Source organism: Aspergillus steynii (genome assembly GCF_002849105.1).
Source record: "Aspergillus steynii IBT 23096 chromosome Unknown P170scaffold_8, whole genome shotgun sequence".
NCBI lineage: Eukaryota > Fungi > Ascomycota > Eurotiomycetes > Eurotiales > Aspergillaceae > Aspergillus > Aspergillus steynii.
The window spans coordinates 772,443-787,575 of record NW_020194405.1 but is presented as its reverse complement, the minus strand read 5'-3'; the positions used below and the strand labels follow the sequence as shown (position 1 = coordinate 787,575).

At 52.0% G+C, this 15,133-nt stretch overlaps 9 protein-coding genes across 9 annotated transcripts; 3 read left to right on the top strand and 6 right to left on the bottom strand.

Moving 5' to 3' along the window:
* The first annotated feature begins 181 nt into the window (after window positions 1-181).
* Window positions 182-1,163, top strand: P170DRAFT_440148 (uncharacterized protein). The gene is made up of 2 exons (XM_024850008.1): window positions 182-546; window positions 599-1,163. Exon 2 carries the CDS (start codon window positions 633-635, stop codon window positions 1,077-1,079), a length of 447 nt encoding a protein of 148 aa, XP_024700268.1. The 5' UTR covers window positions 182-546; window positions 599-632; the 3' UTR covers window positions 1,080-1,163.
* Window positions 1,132-2,489, bottom strand: P170DRAFT_270844 (uncharacterized protein). Its single transcript, XM_024843137.1, has one exon. The coding sequence runs from the start codon at window positions 2,057-2,059 to the stop codon at window positions 1,184-1,186; it is 876 nt and encodes a 291-aa protein (XP_024700267.1). The 5' UTR covers window positions 2,060-2,489; the 3' UTR covers window positions 1,132-1,183.
* A 218-nt stretch (window positions 2,490-2,707) lies between these two features.
* P170DRAFT_513067 (putative C2H2 finger domain protein (Kin17)) lies at window positions 2,708-4,179 on the bottom strand. The gene is made up of 4 exons (XM_024855057.1): window positions 4,049-4,179; window positions 3,922-3,995; window positions 3,656-3,836; window positions 2,708-3,601 (listed from the first exon to the last, which is right to left on the bottom strand). Exons 1-4 carry the CDS (start codon window positions 4,100-4,102, stop codon window positions 2,921-2,923), a joined length of 990 nt encoding a protein of 329 aa, XP_024700266.1. The 5' UTR covers window positions 4,103-4,179; the 3' UTR covers window positions 2,708-2,920.
* A 172-nt stretch (window positions 4,180-4,351) lies between these two features.
* P170DRAFT_391473 (putative chromatin remodeling complex subunit (Arp9)) lies at window positions 4,352-6,895 on the bottom strand. The gene is made up of 3 exons (XM_024845941.1): window positions 6,815-6,895; window positions 5,288-6,716; window positions 4,352-5,233 (listed from the first exon to the last, which is right to left on the bottom strand). Exons 1-3 carry the CDS (start codon window positions 6,842-6,844, stop codon window positions 4,641-4,643), a joined length of 2,052 nt encoding a protein of 683 aa, XP_024700265.1. The 5' UTR covers window positions 6,845-6,895; the 3' UTR covers window positions 4,352-4,640.
* Window positions 6,896-7,249: 354 nt separating this feature from the next.
* nctB (negative cofactor 2 transcription regulator complex subunit NCB2) lies at window positions 7,250-8,359 on the bottom strand. Its single transcript, XM_024850007.1, has 4 exons — window positions 8,209-8,359; window positions 8,118-8,144; window positions 7,698-7,957; window positions 7,250-7,609 (listed from the first exon to the last, which is right to left on the bottom strand). The coding sequence occupies exons 1-4, from the start codon at window positions 8,228-8,230 to the stop codon at window positions 7,490-7,492; spliced, it is 429 nt and encodes a 142-aa protein (XP_024700264.1). The 5' UTR covers window positions 8,231-8,359; the 3' UTR covers window positions 7,250-7,489.
* Window positions 8,360-8,694: 335 nt separating this feature from the next.
* Window positions 8,695-9,101, bottom strand: P170DRAFT_270796 (uncharacterized protein). Its single transcript, XM_024843136.1, has one exon. It carries the CDS (start codon window positions 8,975-8,977, stop codon window positions 8,738-8,740), a length of 240 nt encoding a protein of 79 aa, XP_024700263.1. The 5' UTR covers window positions 8,978-9,101; the 3' UTR covers window positions 8,695-8,737.
* P170DRAFT_440141 (SDR family oxidoreductase) lies at window positions 8,910-10,298 on the bottom strand. The gene is made up of 4 exons (XM_024850006.1): window positions 10,157-10,298; window positions 9,723-10,036; window positions 9,230-9,600; window positions 8,910-9,169 (listed from the first exon to the last, which is right to left on the bottom strand). Exons 1-4 carry the CDS (start codon window positions 10,194-10,196, stop codon window positions 9,133-9,135), a joined length of 762 nt encoding a protein of 253 aa, XP_024700262.1. The 5' UTR covers window positions 10,197-10,298; the 3' UTR covers window positions 8,910-9,132.
* An 832-nt stretch (window positions 10,299-11,130) lies between these two features.
* On the top strand, window positions 11,131-12,706 carry P170DRAFT_270785 (NAD(P)/FAD-dependent oxidoreductase). Its single transcript, XM_024843135.1, has 3 exons — window positions 11,131-11,183; window positions 11,236-11,729; window positions 11,783-12,706. The coding sequence occupies exons 2-3, from the start codon at window positions 11,275-11,277 to the stop codon at window positions 12,609-12,611; spliced, it is 1,284 nt and encodes a 427-aa protein (XP_024700261.1). The 5' UTR covers window positions 11,131-11,183; window positions 11,236-11,274; the 3' UTR covers window positions 12,612-12,706.
* Window positions 12,707-13,633: 927 nt separating this feature from the next.
* Window positions 13,634-14,887, top strand: P170DRAFT_366743 (MFS general substrate transporter; the record flags this gene model as incomplete). The annotated part of the gene is made up of 2 exons (XM_024844772.1): window positions 13,634-14,332; window positions 14,387-14,887. 2 exons carry the CDS (start codon window positions 13,634-13,636, stop codon window positions 14,885-14,887), a joined length of 1,200 nt encoding a protein of 399 aa, XP_024700260.1.
* Between the last annotated feature and the right edge of the window lie 246 nt (window positions 14,888-15,133).

The window sequence follows — 15,133 nt, the reverse complement described above, 5'->3', positions numbered from 1 at the left end:
AGTCCTTAAAGCAGAGTAATATACTCCTTTCCGCTCGCAAACAACTGTCAAAAACCCAAACCAACCTGTACCCGGCTAGAGCCCCAATGCCCAGAGTCTAGCCCATAGGCCCTGTAAGCGCCCGGCTAGGCTACCTAGGGTAGGTCGGGTTGGTTGGCCCTTTCCCCCAAACAAAGAATCTCGACCACCGAAACGCACTATGTGCCACCCCATTGGAAAAGGATCTCAGACCCAGACCAGCCATGCTTGTAGCAGCGCGGTGGAGATAGGTAGCTTCCTTTGCTCCCGTGGATTGCTGGCTTTGTCGTGCATGCGTTTGTTTGTCTCCGTCTGTTCGGCCGATCTGCTTCCAATAATACTCGACTCGGGGCATTGAAGGATTCCGTGCGTGCGTCATAGTAGCGTGTCGCTAGATCTCGTCATCGCTATACCGATCGTATACCCATACCGATATCACCGATGAGAGGTCCGCGGGAGGTGAAACGATGAAGCGTCGCGACCTGTGAGAGGCAGGAACGATAATACCCTGACTATACAATAAGGGAGGTATGAATAACTACACCATCGGTCTTCTCACCGATCTAACAACACCGAATAGCGCGATACAAACAAAAATAAGAAGAGGGGAAAAAATGGCATATAAACTATCCGTCGAGGTGTTCGGCGACGGAGAAAACCCAGACGACCCATCGCACTGGGGCTTCACGATCAACAAGCCGCCGAATCCGTACGGCGACCTCCTGCATGTGCGCACGCTCGACGCAAAAGGGATGTTCTTCCAATTCGAACCACGGCTGAGAACGAGACTCAACACGCAACAAGCCCTCGGATTATGCGTGATCTCCACACTGACCGATCAGCAACGCCAGCGGGCCACGCAGATCGTCGCCAACGAAGAGGCGCCGAAGGATGGGAAGAGAAATTGCCAGGACTGGGTGCTGAGTACGTTGATCGCGCTGGAGATCGAGGAGCTCGTGCCCCCTGGGACGTCTGAATTCTGGAAGGAGATGATTGGGAAGCCAGCGCGACATGTGAGGGGGGCTGTAGGGACGAATTGGATAGCGCTGAGGAAGTTCTGACAGGGATGGGGAGGTGGGTTTGGATAAGGCGTTTTTGGCGTTCGGTCTTGCAAGGGGCGCGGGGAGGGAGACTGAGGATATGACAGGATGGCTCTATATGCTATCTAGATACACGTGTATCGCATCATTTCACGGTTGACGGTTTTCCAGTATTCGTATCCATCCGGGGGCAGGATGGACGTGGAGAGGTCGCGCCACTCTTCATCTAGCGTTGGCCACCGCAGGCCAAAGTATTCTCTCTCCGGCACGCTATACCCCGCCACCCCCCAGTCGATGATGCCGGAGATCTTCCCGTCCCGGACGATGATATTCGACTGGTCCAAGTCGCCGTGGGTGAATATGCAGGTTTCCGTCTGCCCAGCCCCCGAGAGGAGGAGCTCCTCGGCAAAGCGCGCATCCTCGTCCGTCTCCAGCGTTAAATTGGGCCTCGACCTCCTCAGGGCCTCTACCATGCCTATATTGAAGTCCTCGCGCGAGGCGAACGGCCCATAGTCATACTCCCTGTTCTCCCAGGGATGCTTGAAGATTACGTCCTGGCACGGACCGCCGTCGACGGAGCCGAAGAAGGAGCCCCGGAGCTGGCGCCATTGCTGTATATACCCTCGTAGTTCCCGCGCGAGAGCCTTCTTGACGGCGCGGGGCAGCGTCTCGGCCAGCTCGTCGCCGTGTATCTTTTCCATCACGATGAACCCGATCTCCGCGATCACATAAGCATTAAAGACCCGGGGCACGGGGACCGACGTCTGGTTCCTGACTAGAATCATCGCCTCCGCTTCCCCCATGCGGACCGTCTCGCCGACTTTCAAAATCGTCGCCGCGTCCAGCTCGAGCAAGAAGCACCCATTCAGCCGATGTGGGCAGATATTCAGACCCTGCCGGATCCGATCCGCGGGGACCAGCGGCGGCGGATGATCGCGCAGCGAGGGCGTGAATGTCACGCCGTCGGGTGAGGTCGTGGTGACCGCGCAGATCCGATCCATCAAGTCCGCCTCAATCGTCTAAGGTGCGTGAGCAAAAGAGAGAGCGTTAGAAGCGAAATAAAAACGGTAAGACGCATGGCGATGAGGCGAGGGTCACACTGACTGCCTCGTTCCTAGGCTCCTTCCACTGATCGGTATCGGCATCGTCATGTTGGATGGCTTGGCTCCCTTGTGGAGCTTGCATCGTGGAGTGAATCTCCGACGAGGGTGTGGCCAGGGGACGGCGGTTGGCGATGTCGTTGTCCGGTGAAGATGCCGAGGGTCGAAAGTTCGGAACTGGAGAAACAAAACCCGCCTGGCTAGACCAGTGAACCAAACCTCGACTAAATAGTCGGCAAGAGGCTGGTCATATCAGTTGACGGAATGTTAAGAAACAACGGCTTTTATGAGCAATATGACTCGGATAAAATTGGATTGTGAAGTTTCACTCAAACATGACAGTAAATATTGACCAGAATGCTACGCTAATCCAGGGATGTCTAGCTCTGAATGACGTCGTTTGGGATTCCATGTTGCCATCTTCGTACACAATGTAGCTGGGTATACTATTCTGATGTGAAAGTGGAAAGACCAAAAATGGCAGCCCGACGTCAATGCGCTACATGCTTTAAGGTTTCCAGTCGCCAAGTATAATCGTAGGACATATACACCCCATGCCACCCATATCGTCTATCAGGACACGGTTGTTTATCGGCGTAAGAGCGACGCGCTTCCTCAAATAACCGATACCAGCCATTTTGCTGGGAAATATTGCCCACTGGCGGCAACAAGATTGCGAGGGAGCCGTTTCACGGAGTGCGAGGAGTTGTTGGGGTATCGATGTAATCGTAGGACGTTGGATCGAGTATTCAGCTTCGTTATTCATGTCACTCGCGGGCGTTTGGCGTTCGGAAACCCGGATGGCCCACGCATGCGTTTTCGCTCCATCGCCTCCATTTCCTGCTTCATGATTCTCTCCTGCTCCGACATCTTCTTGGGCGCCTCCATGACTGGACCCTTCTTGCCAGCAAGAGGGTTCTTCTTCGCCGCCGAAGCAAACACATTCTTTGGCTTCTGACCACCACCGAACGACATCGATATTTTCGGGGCCGGCTGCGGAGCCGCTTCGACTGGGGCGGGGGCCGGGGCTGGGGATTCCGAGGGTGCATCGTTTTCTTCCGCGGGCGACTTCGACTTCGACTCGGACTCGGACTTCGGTTGTTCGGCGGGCTTAGGACCAAATCCGAGGTTCAGCTTGACCTTTTCTCCCTCCGTCCGTTGCAAATTTCTCGCCTCTGGATCGATCTCGTTGTCCTTCTCCGCGTTCTGCTGGGCCCTCTCAACCTGCTCCTGAATCTGCCGTTGTTCTCGCTCCTCGTCTCCGCGATCCTGGCGCTCCTTCTTCATGATCGCCTCCCGACGCTTCATGGTCTCCGGACTGCGATCGATATACGACACGAAAAGCCCCTTCTCCGTTTCCTCGACGCGGACCAACCCCTCTCGACCCAGGAACGCCGTAAACTGGGAAAGCGACGTCCACTTCGTAGAGTTCATATGAATGTGCTAGACCCAAAGTCAGCACACCGACCACTCGTAGAGAAAGCCCACCAAACTCACCTCCTTATCCGCAATAACCTGCTGATAGAACTGATTGACATGGACCTTCTTCTCGCCGTGCGTCGTCCTCAGCAAATCCAGGAAATTCTTCATAAACTCCTTGCTGTAATCTTCGATATACTTCTTGGGGTCTTCGCCGACGATAAGCGCCTGGCGCACATGGCTTTCGCTCTGGACGTGACTGGAACGGGGAAAACGAGCAAATTGTTAGCGCGCTGGTCCTGGGATTGGAGAATTCGAGGATTCAGGGCTGCGCGGAGACTTACCACTTGAAGCCGTTCTCGTCGCGCATTTGTCGCTCGCAGAGCTGGCAGTACCATCGCAACCTGCCCAAGCCTTTCTTCAAGACGTTAGCACCATCGTCGAGCGGAGTTCATGGGCTTGGCTACTCACGGCTTTCATCTTGTTGCTGAGCGCCTTCGTACTTCCGGCTGCTGCGCGAGGCATGTTTGCGACTGACAATGAAGATCAGGACAATGTAAAAAGGGAATAACAAGAGCAAAGAGATGGGAGACCGGGGAGTGTTGATGCGACACACTGAGGGTGGCAAGGATGGGAGCGACCGCTTAGATAACAAATCCACGTGATCAGATAAGACGGCCTTTCCCAAACCGGCAGCATACAATGGAGTGCCTTTCGTTTCTACGGACAGTTGAGTATCATTTTACAGTCAGATTGAATTATCAATGAAAGTTTGTACCCAAACAATGTATTAGACCTGACTCCCCACCTATCGCATCCTGGGGGAAATTGTTTTTTATAGAAAACGCCACCACGTAGAATACAGATGTCTTCGATAGAAGAAACTGAAGGGGAAAAAAAGAAAAAAAGAAAACCAACGGTGAAAACAAAAGGAAAGCTCCATAAGTGACAATAAAAAGGCCCTAAATCCCGCGAAGATCTTATGAATTTCATATCTCTCTTTTGATACTCTCTCAAACAACATGTCCTCATACAACGTTTGTAGGTGATTAAATTGGCGCCATCACATGATGTACTCGTGGATCGCGGATGGCCCGTTCTCGTTATATTCCACCCGGCTCATGAAGCCCTTGCTCAGCCCTTGGTCAAGAACGAAGATCACCTTGGAAGCAACCTGAGCGCCCAGGAAGACGGCTTCCTCCATTCCATGTCCGCCGCTTAGCGAGGGTTGGTTGCCGGGTCCGCCAGCATTGTTCATACCACCAGCGCCGCTGGCCCCGGGCGCGTTGGTGTTGCTCTGCTCTTTCCACTCGGAGAAATACTCTGGCGGCTTGAGCGTCTTGACTGATGTAGGGGTCTGAGAATGACCGGTTGAACGGTAATGGGAGGCCATGGCAGCATCCATCGAAGGAGTGCCAGGAGGCATATTGGCAGCCGCAGCGTTGTTGGAGTGAGTTGCAGCGACAAGCAGAGGGTTGACCCCATGGCCTGCAGGATGATGCATCGGGCCGGGCTGGCCACCGGGTGCCGGTGTGTTCGTCCCCCCGGTGGGAAGTGGCGTGGAGAAGTTGGAGGGAAGTTCGGAAGTGAAGATGGTTCCAGAGGGGGATAGAATAAACTTCTGTGTAATGGCACCGAGCAAAGATTGTGTAAATCCTGGTCATGATCATTAGTTAGGACCCGGGAATTTCGAGAGCAAACAACACTAACCCTTAATCTTGCTGCCGTTACCAACGACAATCAGCGAGTCCCAGAGCTCACTCCGCTTGCTGGCATCGGGCACAGCAAGGATAGTGTGATGAATCTGGGTCGCGATGTCGTTCAGAACACCGCTTGAAAAGCGGTCGCCGTTCTGCTGTTTCGGGGTCGCAGACAAAAATCGTTCCACTCCAACCTCGATATCTCGTGTTTGACGGATGAACTTCCCGGGACCGCTGGCGACGTTGTGTTCCGGCTCGATCCGCACGAACTCCTCATATTGGAATGTAGCCTTCTCTTTCTTGGAGTTCGGAAGACGAAGGGGTTTCCCGGCTTGATCCACCGCCCCCTTCTTCGTTGCCGTTTTATCACCCTTCTCCTTTTCGCGGTTGGCCAAGAATTCGCTCGTGTTGCCGCTAACGATGGCGGCGACGTCTAGCACTCCCTCATCTTCGTCTTCATTGTTTCCATCTTGGCCAGCCTGCGTGCCCTCGCCTGGTCCCTTCGGAGCGGCATCATTCTGGTTTCCTCCCGATGCAGTCGCTGCGGGGTTGGTGTTCTGTCGGGCGGTGGCAGCCGCGCCAGGAAGAGGAACTCCGGCAGGTAGAATCTCGGTGATGTTGCTTCTCTTGAGCTGCTCACACATCTCTCGCGTGAACCCCTTCGAACCCAGCAACTCCAGGAGTCTATCGGTCATGTAGTCTCCACCACATCCCTCGAGGGCGTTTCCTCTTCCATGTTCGTTCACGAGAAAATCGGTGACGGCGGTGACATCAACCTTGTCCTTCCCGACATCGACCACCGTGGCCGTCGAGGTGCCGTAGCCATAGCAAATGGCCAGGGCAGAGTCCATCAGACAGAACGCAGGCGTCTTGAACTTCTCAAACACGAACTGGGTGATCACCTCTCGATCGCGCGCCGTCCAGACGGGCTCGCCAATGAGCATGATCGGCGTGTGAAACGGCGGACTGAGCGTGTTGTGAATATGCGTAAGAAGAGCGAAGAAACACGGCCAATCGACAATGTTTCCATTCCGGAGCGGATAGACGGCTCCTTCATCTGACATGATATCCTCCTCGTAGTAGATCTGCTCCGCGGTTTCCTGCTTCCCCTCCCCGTCGGCTGCTTCCTGCGCGGCCGCAGGCTCAGTCTTGCTCTCTTGTTGCTCTTGTGCTGCGCCGTCGGGGTTCTCAGGCGCCTCCGTCTTCGTCGGGGCATCAGGTGCGGCGGATTCCGCATCCTTCATCTCCACATCGGCCTTGGGCGCGTCGACGCCATTGCTGACTTTGACCTCGTGTCGTCGCTCGCGGATCTTGTACGGCTCATATTCCCCCTTCTTCTCGGCAGGGAACATGCGTGTCGGGAAGCGGAATCGGGCGGGCGTGAACGACTCAGGGAGGCCCAATTGCGCCAGGGTCACCTGCGAACCTGGCGCAATTATCTGGAGAGATGGGGATTAGTTAGTGGTTCTTTAATTGCTGGGTGCCCATGACGAGAGTGGGACGAGGTGGGTGGTGGGACAAAGGCGGTCGGACGTACCAAGATATGCTCATCTTTGAATGGGGGCATCCTGGGCGATCCAGCGTGATGAGACTTGGGGGGGAATCTATTCGCAGTACTTTCGCAGCTACGGATGGCTCCGCGGTGTTTGCAGGCGACTTTGCGCGCCGGGAGAGGTTGGGCGGTCGCCTTTTTGGGTTAAGCGCCACCCGTGCAGGTTTGAGTGTTGCTGGCTGTAGGAACACCCCCATTATGCCTACCTATTCGTATATTAATTGTTCTCTGGAAAGTCCTGTATGAGGCATAGGATAAAGCAATAGCGGTCAATGGAGATTACTGAACGTGTTTTGATCGGGTTCTGCGTTCTGGCAGCCCACGGAACGCGCTCCTATGACGATCGTCTACCAGTAGTTATACGGTGCATTTCAAAATGTATGGCAGAAGTCCTGTAACATGAACCATGTTGCAAGACGTGAAAAAAGGTATCAATTCAACTGCTGTACTAAACAACACAGAACACAAAGCGCAAGAATAAAAGAACCCGCCCACCTGTCAACAAGCTATGGATTGAATCCCCAGCCACCTGAACTCCGAGGACTTTTCTTTCTTTCAAAGACAAAAAAATCAGGCAACATTAACTCCAGAACCAATTCCCTCTATGACCAGCACGAGCAAAACGGCATGAACTCCACGTATGTGTAAATCCCAGGGCATTTATTCAGGGGCGGCGTGGTATTTCTCGGTCGCGGAGCGGAACAGTTCCTGTTGCTGTCGCAAAAGCTCCTCTTCGGACAATCCGCTCTGCTCCATCTTGCTCTGCTTCTTTTCTCGAGACTGCGGTTGCAACACATTAGCACGTAGCCCCAATAGCTCCCCCGCGACGAGTTGACAGTCGCAAGAATTCAAGAATCCCCAAACATACCTTCAGCTGCTCCTTGTGCTCCTCTGCCACAGCGAGCACATCCTGAATGTAATCGCTAAAGCCGAGATCGCGTAGAGCCCGCTCCACATGCTCGCAGGCGATTGTTTTCTTGGCCTCCTTCTCGCTGATGTCGTTGGCCTCGGAGGAGATCAGGGTGATGAATTCAACGCAGCATTCCATAAGCAAGTCGCGTGCATCCTTGGAGAATGTCTGGCCGGACGATGGGGGGAGGATCTCGGTGATGATTTTCTGGACCGTAGCTGTAAATTGTCGCGATCAGCAAAGGCGAACCACGAACGCGATCAGGGCTTCGATGGGGTATATCGCCGCAAGACGAGCAGGGGTTCATCGCGTCGCCGATGAGATCGAGGCACGTGGAGAGTGTCGCCGGTTCATCTGGGAAATGCGCTCAATACACACCTTTAGGAAGCGACAGGTCATCGTTCGCTGTAGTATCGCGAGTCAGCACAGAACCTCCAAAGATGCCAAGACTTGGACTGATCAGACATACAACTGAACTCGCGATCCGACATGGTGAGAAAGGGGAGTGGGAATTTTAAAGAAAGCGCATAGAAAGACGCGGGGTTTCTGTCAGAGGAAGTTTCTTGGAAGATCTGGGAGTAAGCCGGGCGCTTTTGATCCCTTATAAGAATGAACTTGCCTTGAATTCCGGCGCGGAGGGACTCGATCGGGACGGAACAACGACGGGCGAACCACTATGGGTCGGGCAGAATCTCACCGCTTCTGCAGAAGGTATTTCTTCGCGGAGCAAATTATTTTTTCTCTTCTCATTCCATTCTCAGGAAATACTTTCCCACAACAAAAAAAGCTCGAATCTGGCTGAAATCCTCTCATGTTGGGGATTTCTTCCTTGCTCACACACTCTGTGTGGTCACTAACTGTAGCAATGGTACGTTCCTCTTTGTCTTTCCAGTTTTTGCTTTTTTACCATGATGAACATTGCTTGTCGCCCCTATCAGACCTTCTGTGGTGACCTACACTGTCCTAGCCAAACGGACTCACTGATAAAATCCTTACATTCACTTGTTTGCTGCCAAGTCATTCTTATGCGCTTTACTGACTTGCTCCAAGAATTTAGATATTTGAAACCAGCTGAAGCTTCCCATTTCTCTGTGCGGTGAATGGTCCAATACATACGAATTGGTGGTCAGGCAAATAGCAAATTTTGTTATAATAATGAAGATTCTGAAGGTACGGAATGACTTTACACTGTTTTTTTTTTTCTTTTCGTAATATGATGAACACCCTACACATTCCATGCTAAGTATGAAGGTGCTCTGCGCCTAATGCTTCTAAAATGTATTGCTTTTCATCTTTCGGCTGATTATTACCCCATCATGCTGCTTCTATATCATGATCACATTCTATGGCGGTATATACTAACTGTCATGTACAGATTTCTCGAAGTAGACGTCTATTCTTGGAAAGCTGCCAGGTCTTCGTGGCTCCATCTGTTTTTCTCGTCAGTTCGCTGCACAGAAGACAGTCGTAGAGGATAGAATAGCGCTTACCGTAGATATCTTCCAGTCAATGAGTTCGGAGCATCAATCACCAGCTTGGCAATAACATGACCGGGCTGTTCGGGCTTCAGCAAATTTCCCTCCTTGTGGAGCGTAGTGAATTTCGAATGGAACTCCGCGTCCAGATTGGTAGCGTGGTCTTCGCGGATCTCTCGCTGCATTTCGGTATCGACAACGCCCGGCTGAATCGACACGGACGTCACGTCGAGCTCTTCCGCCCCAAGAGTCAGAGCCAGATGGTTCATGGCCGCCTTGGTCGCGCCATACAGACCCCATCCCCTGTAAGGCGTGGTCGAGGCACCCGACGAAGTGAAGATAATCCTGCCCTTGGATTCGCGAAGCGCTGGGAGTCCGGCTGTGACCTGTAGCAACCAGTCAGTTAGCATTGCGCCATTGAATCCATATCCATTATTTCCGACAACCCCTCCATCCCCCCGCTTCGCTGTGCCCGCGACCAAAACCCAACCCAACAGGTCCAACTTACAAAAGCCACCAAGCTGATGAAATTAATATCAAACCCCTCCTTCCATTGCTGAGGATCGGCCTCAGCGATCTTGCCCACTTGTCCCAGTGTGCCGTGGTTGAGAACCATGCCGTCCAGGCGCCCGAATGTCTTCAGGGCCAGGTCGACGGCCTTCTGACCGAGGGAGAAATCCGCCAGGTCGCCGCTCAGCACCTCGACTTGCTTTGTGTACTGGTCCTTCAGTTTCTGGAGGGGTTCGACGCTGCGGGCGATGACGACCACGTTGTGGGATTGCGGCGCGTTAAGGAGGTATTTGGAGACGGCGAGACCGATACCTGTACCGTGGGTGAGGTGGATTAGCTTTTTGGGCTTTGGGTTGAGAATTGTTTATGGGCGATGGTAGATTCTAGAGGATTGAATTGAATGAGGTTGGAATTGGGATGGGAATTGCCTACCTCTGGAGGCACCGGTGACGATGAAAGTCTTGGGCGACATATTGGCTGAGCGGTGGTGGAAGAGAATGCGAGATATCGATTCGCGCTGGAGAATTTGAGAATGATACAAAGGAGAGAAGAAGTCTATTTCGGAGTATTTATGGTAGATGGCGCACAGTTGACCCGGTGTCAAAATTTAGGTAATGGCCGCGGCCGGCCACTAATGACCTCATGCGGTGTCAAGTGCCGAGAAGAAACGTCCACCATTCTGCCGCTCAAGCACATTGTTGGATCTATTCTGATACTGCGCGAAATCCCTTCATACCACGTGAGATTCCCAAATACTTAATTATAGAACGAAAAAGAAGTCCAGGATCCTACTACTCCGGGAATGAGTAGATGCAATTACCCAACCAGGTATCGCAGCACCTTATTCAGTTAGAGTATTAGAAATCGGTTTACGGTTTAAGATTTAGTGTTTTAGAGCCATGCAAGCTAAATCATGCGGATAGCTAATCTACGGAGTAGGGACGTTACTCCGTAAAACAGGCAAGGCCCCCAAACGGCACACGATCCGCGGAAAGCTAGCGGATAGGCGGACCGCAGCGGATAGAAGCAAGATATTTTCCTTTGGCGGTTATATACGGAGTTATTTCGCCATAAGGTGGGAACGTGGCGCACTGGTTGGCATCGTCCGTAGGGCGAGAATCGCACTACTCCGTGTCCGTATCATGATTCATGTTGGCCGGCGCCTGTCCTTTTTCATAACCGTCGATCATTGGTCTGATCGTATTCTGTGTTTCTAGTTTTACGGAGTATGGAAATAGCTCCAAAAGCGGGGAACCCAATCATAGATTGAGGATAAGGAAGCTTTGGGTTCCTACTGAAGTCATCATTGGGTAAGGGCTAAGGAGATCGGCAAGAGCGTCAATGGGATTTACTCGCTGAAAGCCCTGTGGAGATGATAAGACCGCCCTGACTTGCAAGGTCACCCAGAACTTGACGTTTCCATCCTGCTCATGAGTGTCAGGCGGTTCAGAAAGGAAAGGCGAGTAAAATCGAGTCAAATGCTTTATTCTAATCTGACTCGTAAACCACAGATCATTAAAACACATATTTGGTAGCCGCAGAAACTCACCATGTCAACCGTAATCCTAGGAGGGGGAATCATCGGATCTTCCATCGCCTATTACCTATCCGAATCCAAACAAGCAGGGGACGTGCACATAATTGAGTCATCTTCACAATTATTTAGCGGTGCATCTGGCTATGCTGCTGGCTTTCTTGCCAAAGATTGGTTTGCGCCTTCTCTTGCTTCCCTGGGCGAGCTTTCCTTCAATCTACACGAGTCTCTAGCAACAGAGCATGGCGGTGCAGAAAAATGGGGCTATATGAAAGGGACGGCGCTTAGTTTGGCTCCTCCTGTGAGCAGCAAATTCGGTGTTCATGGTGATGACTGGCTCAGTGCAGGTGCCAGTCGAGCCGAGATGGCGGGTGGATCGAACGAGTCGGCTACAGTTGAAGTCCCAGAGTGGTTGACTAGACAAAAGGGATTGGCATTGGAGAAAATTAGTGACGAGGACACTGCTCAGGTGTTAGTAAATTCCCCGGAAAGGAGGAGAACAATTTCACTAACCAATTCCAAAGGGACCCATTCAAATTGTCCGCATTTCTCATAGACTCGGCAATCTCTCGCGGTGTTCAACTTCACCAACCTGCCAGGGCCATCTCGCTTGTCACTGACCAAGAAAGCGACCCCATCACAGAGATCACAATCCAGAATGTCGAGTCGGGTACGGAAACCACTATACCATGCACAAACCTGATCGTGTGTGCCGGGCCTTGGACCCCACGCGTGTTCCATGATCTTTTTCCATCCTCTCAGCTCGATATACCCGTTTCCTCACTGGCGGGGTATTCTCTTGTTCTCCGCTCCCCGAGATATACACTGGATGACGAACAGAAACTGCATGAGGGCCGCAGCCATGCCATATTCTCTGAGAATCCCGGATCGTCCGGGTTCAGTCCGGAAGTTTTCTCGCGTCAGGGTGCTGAGATCTATATTGCCGGTCTAAACAGTCCTCAAACAAAACTTCCCCCGCGCGCAGAGGACACTGTAAATCTCAAGCAACAAAAGGACCTCGAAAGACTTAAATCAGTATCTATCCAGCTTTTGGGGAGGCTTACAGATGAAGCCGCGGAGTCAGGCGAAGGGAGCCCTAATATCGATGATTTGGAAGTTGTTCGTGAAGGATTGTGTTTCCGTCCTATTTCAAGATTGGGAGTACCGATAGTTTCAAGAGTAGGGGATAGTTCACTGGGAAGGGGCTTCAAGAGTTCTCACGAAGGAGGCGTGTTTGTTGCTTCGGGACATGGGCCCTGGGGAATCTCATTATCTTTGGGAACTGGGAAGGTTATTGCGGATATGGTAAGAGGCGTTGAACCTGGGGCGAATGTGAATGATCTGAGCATATAGCAAAAATGGAAAAGGAAAGAGGGAGGGAACCAGGGATTGGTATAGTAGTCCTGGCTAATAAATGTACAAAAAAACGAAAACATACAACAGCCGGGATTCGCTGGTGGTCACCCACCCAACTACTAACCGGCCGGCGTGAGGCTTAAGTACGGCTGAGCGGACGGGAAGCCCTGTTCTCCTCACCCTGTGGTCGTATGTACCATTGAAATAAAAGAAATGGAATATATAGGAAGACAGAATGAAAATCTAAATGAGTTTTAGCAAGAAATTGCTACTTCCAACCGTCTTTGCGCGGGAAATTCACGAGACTTTGAGGGTTTTTAGATGATCCGCGATATTATTTGGCTCATGTACAGACTCTCTATCTAACCTGGACCACCTGCGGCCTCGAGGGAGTCCCTGGGACCTCGGGAGGGAACGAGGGGTATTCAATAGGAGATTGCAAATGACTCAGATGGAAGCCTAAAAATATCTAGCAATGCGAGTAGCCTCGCGGATAATCAAGTTATTCGCTCTTTTTTCTTTTCCTTTCCTTTTTTAAAGGCAACGAGATGCTTCCGAACAATATGCTGGTCTGGAAAATAAATATCAAGCATGCCTCGGAAGATCATCAGATAATAGAAGGATGGAATGCACCGACTTCACCGAGAGTCTCTCCCATGCCACTGTGCAATCGTACAAAGAGCCGGATTTTCGGAGGAACCACGGGAAATGCGCAGTTACCATGCAGGCGCCACTGTTATATTCGCCATGCGGCTAACGATATGGAATGGGAATGGTTGGCATCTATCCCGGGAATGCTCGATTAGTACTCCGTACTATAGGCGAAGATACGCTAATAGATAAACAAAGATCTAGTCTTCCACTCCCGATCGTCGCAGTTTTCCCTTTGGTAGTCTGTTCACTGCTATCGAGCTTCTTAGCCGTATAACAAATTCCACATCGTTCCACCCAGTTGAAAAACCGCAATGCAACGCGAGGCAAAGGACAAGGAGCCCGCGACGGCCATGGTGGTTCATAGCATGCCTCCATCGCCACCTCCAGACGGAGGCATGCGGGCCTGGACGCAGGTTTTCATGGCCCACTTGGTTCTTTTCTGCACCTGGGGCTTTATCAATTCCTTTGGTTTCTTCCAGACATACTACGAGGAAAACATGCGGGTTAGCGCGTCACAGGTCTCATGGATCGCGTCGATCCAGGTGTTTCTGCTAAGCTTCATCGGGAGCTTCTCCGGCCGTCTGATGGATGCAGGGTACTACCGATGGTGTTTGATTGGCGGCTTTATCTTCCAAATAGTGGGTATCTTTATGGTCTCCCTATGTTGGCGCTATTGGCAGGTTTTTTTGGCGCAGGGAATCTGCTGCGGCATTGGCGACGGACTTTTGTTCTGCCCGACCACGGCCTTGATTGCGACCTACTTTGCGAAGCGGCGCTCTCTAGCGCTAGGCTTGGTCTTGTCCGGGTCGAGCACTGGCGGGTTGATCTTTCCGATTATGGTGCAGCAATTGCTGCCCCGAGTCGGATTCCCCTGGACAGTTCGCTGCTTGGGATTCGTCGTGCTCTTCTGTTTCGCCGTGTGCTTGAGTCTGGCACGAACAAGGCTGCCTAAGCGGCCTTCAGGGCCGCTCATTCAGTCGAGTGCCTTCCGAGAGAAGCCGTATTCTCTCTTTGTCGTTGGCATCTTTCTCTCTCTGTGGGCTGTTTACTTCAGTTACTTCTATGTGAGCTGATGTTCTTGATTGCCTTCGCTCGATCGACAGCTGACCCCTAAACAGATAGACACATACGCCGTCAATGTGATCGGGGCATCAAAGTCCGACGCATTGAGCATGCTGTACATCATCAACGGTATGGGAATTCCCGGACGCATCATTCCCGCTCTGTTCGCCGATCGCTTCTTCGGAATCCTGAACACTTACGTGGCCCTTGGGATTGTGGCGGGGGTTCTGCTCTACTGCTGGATTGCCGTAGAAACCTACGGGGGGATGGTTGCCTTTGTGGTCTGCTACGGTCTGATTGGGGGTGGTGTTCAGGGTACGGCGTTATCTTCGCTGCCGACCTTGACCACCGACCTCTCACAGATGGGCGTTCGCAGCGGCATGGTGCTATCCATTGTTGCATTTGCCTGTCTGACAGGGCCCCCGCTAGCAGGTGCGTTGATTGAGCACAAGAACGGATCGTACACGTATGCTTGTGCTTGGGGAGGAACTTCGTTGATTTTAGGATCGGGATTTGTGGTGGCTGCCCGATTCTTGATGCTACGCCAACAATCTTAAACATGTATCGTAGTAGTGCTTTTAGCCATTGAACCCTCGACTGATCCTTCGAATTATTTGGAATTCCACGGTGTGTTCATTGATTTTGATTCAACCGCAATAGTTGATCCCTTAGCCATGATTATTCTGTTCTTTAGGGCCCAACATGGTTATCTAGCACTCTGTATTCAATTAAGCACTCAAGTAGACCTACTTTGGGAAATATTCCACCGAGTACTAGATATTGGCCTCGATTACCATTCCAAT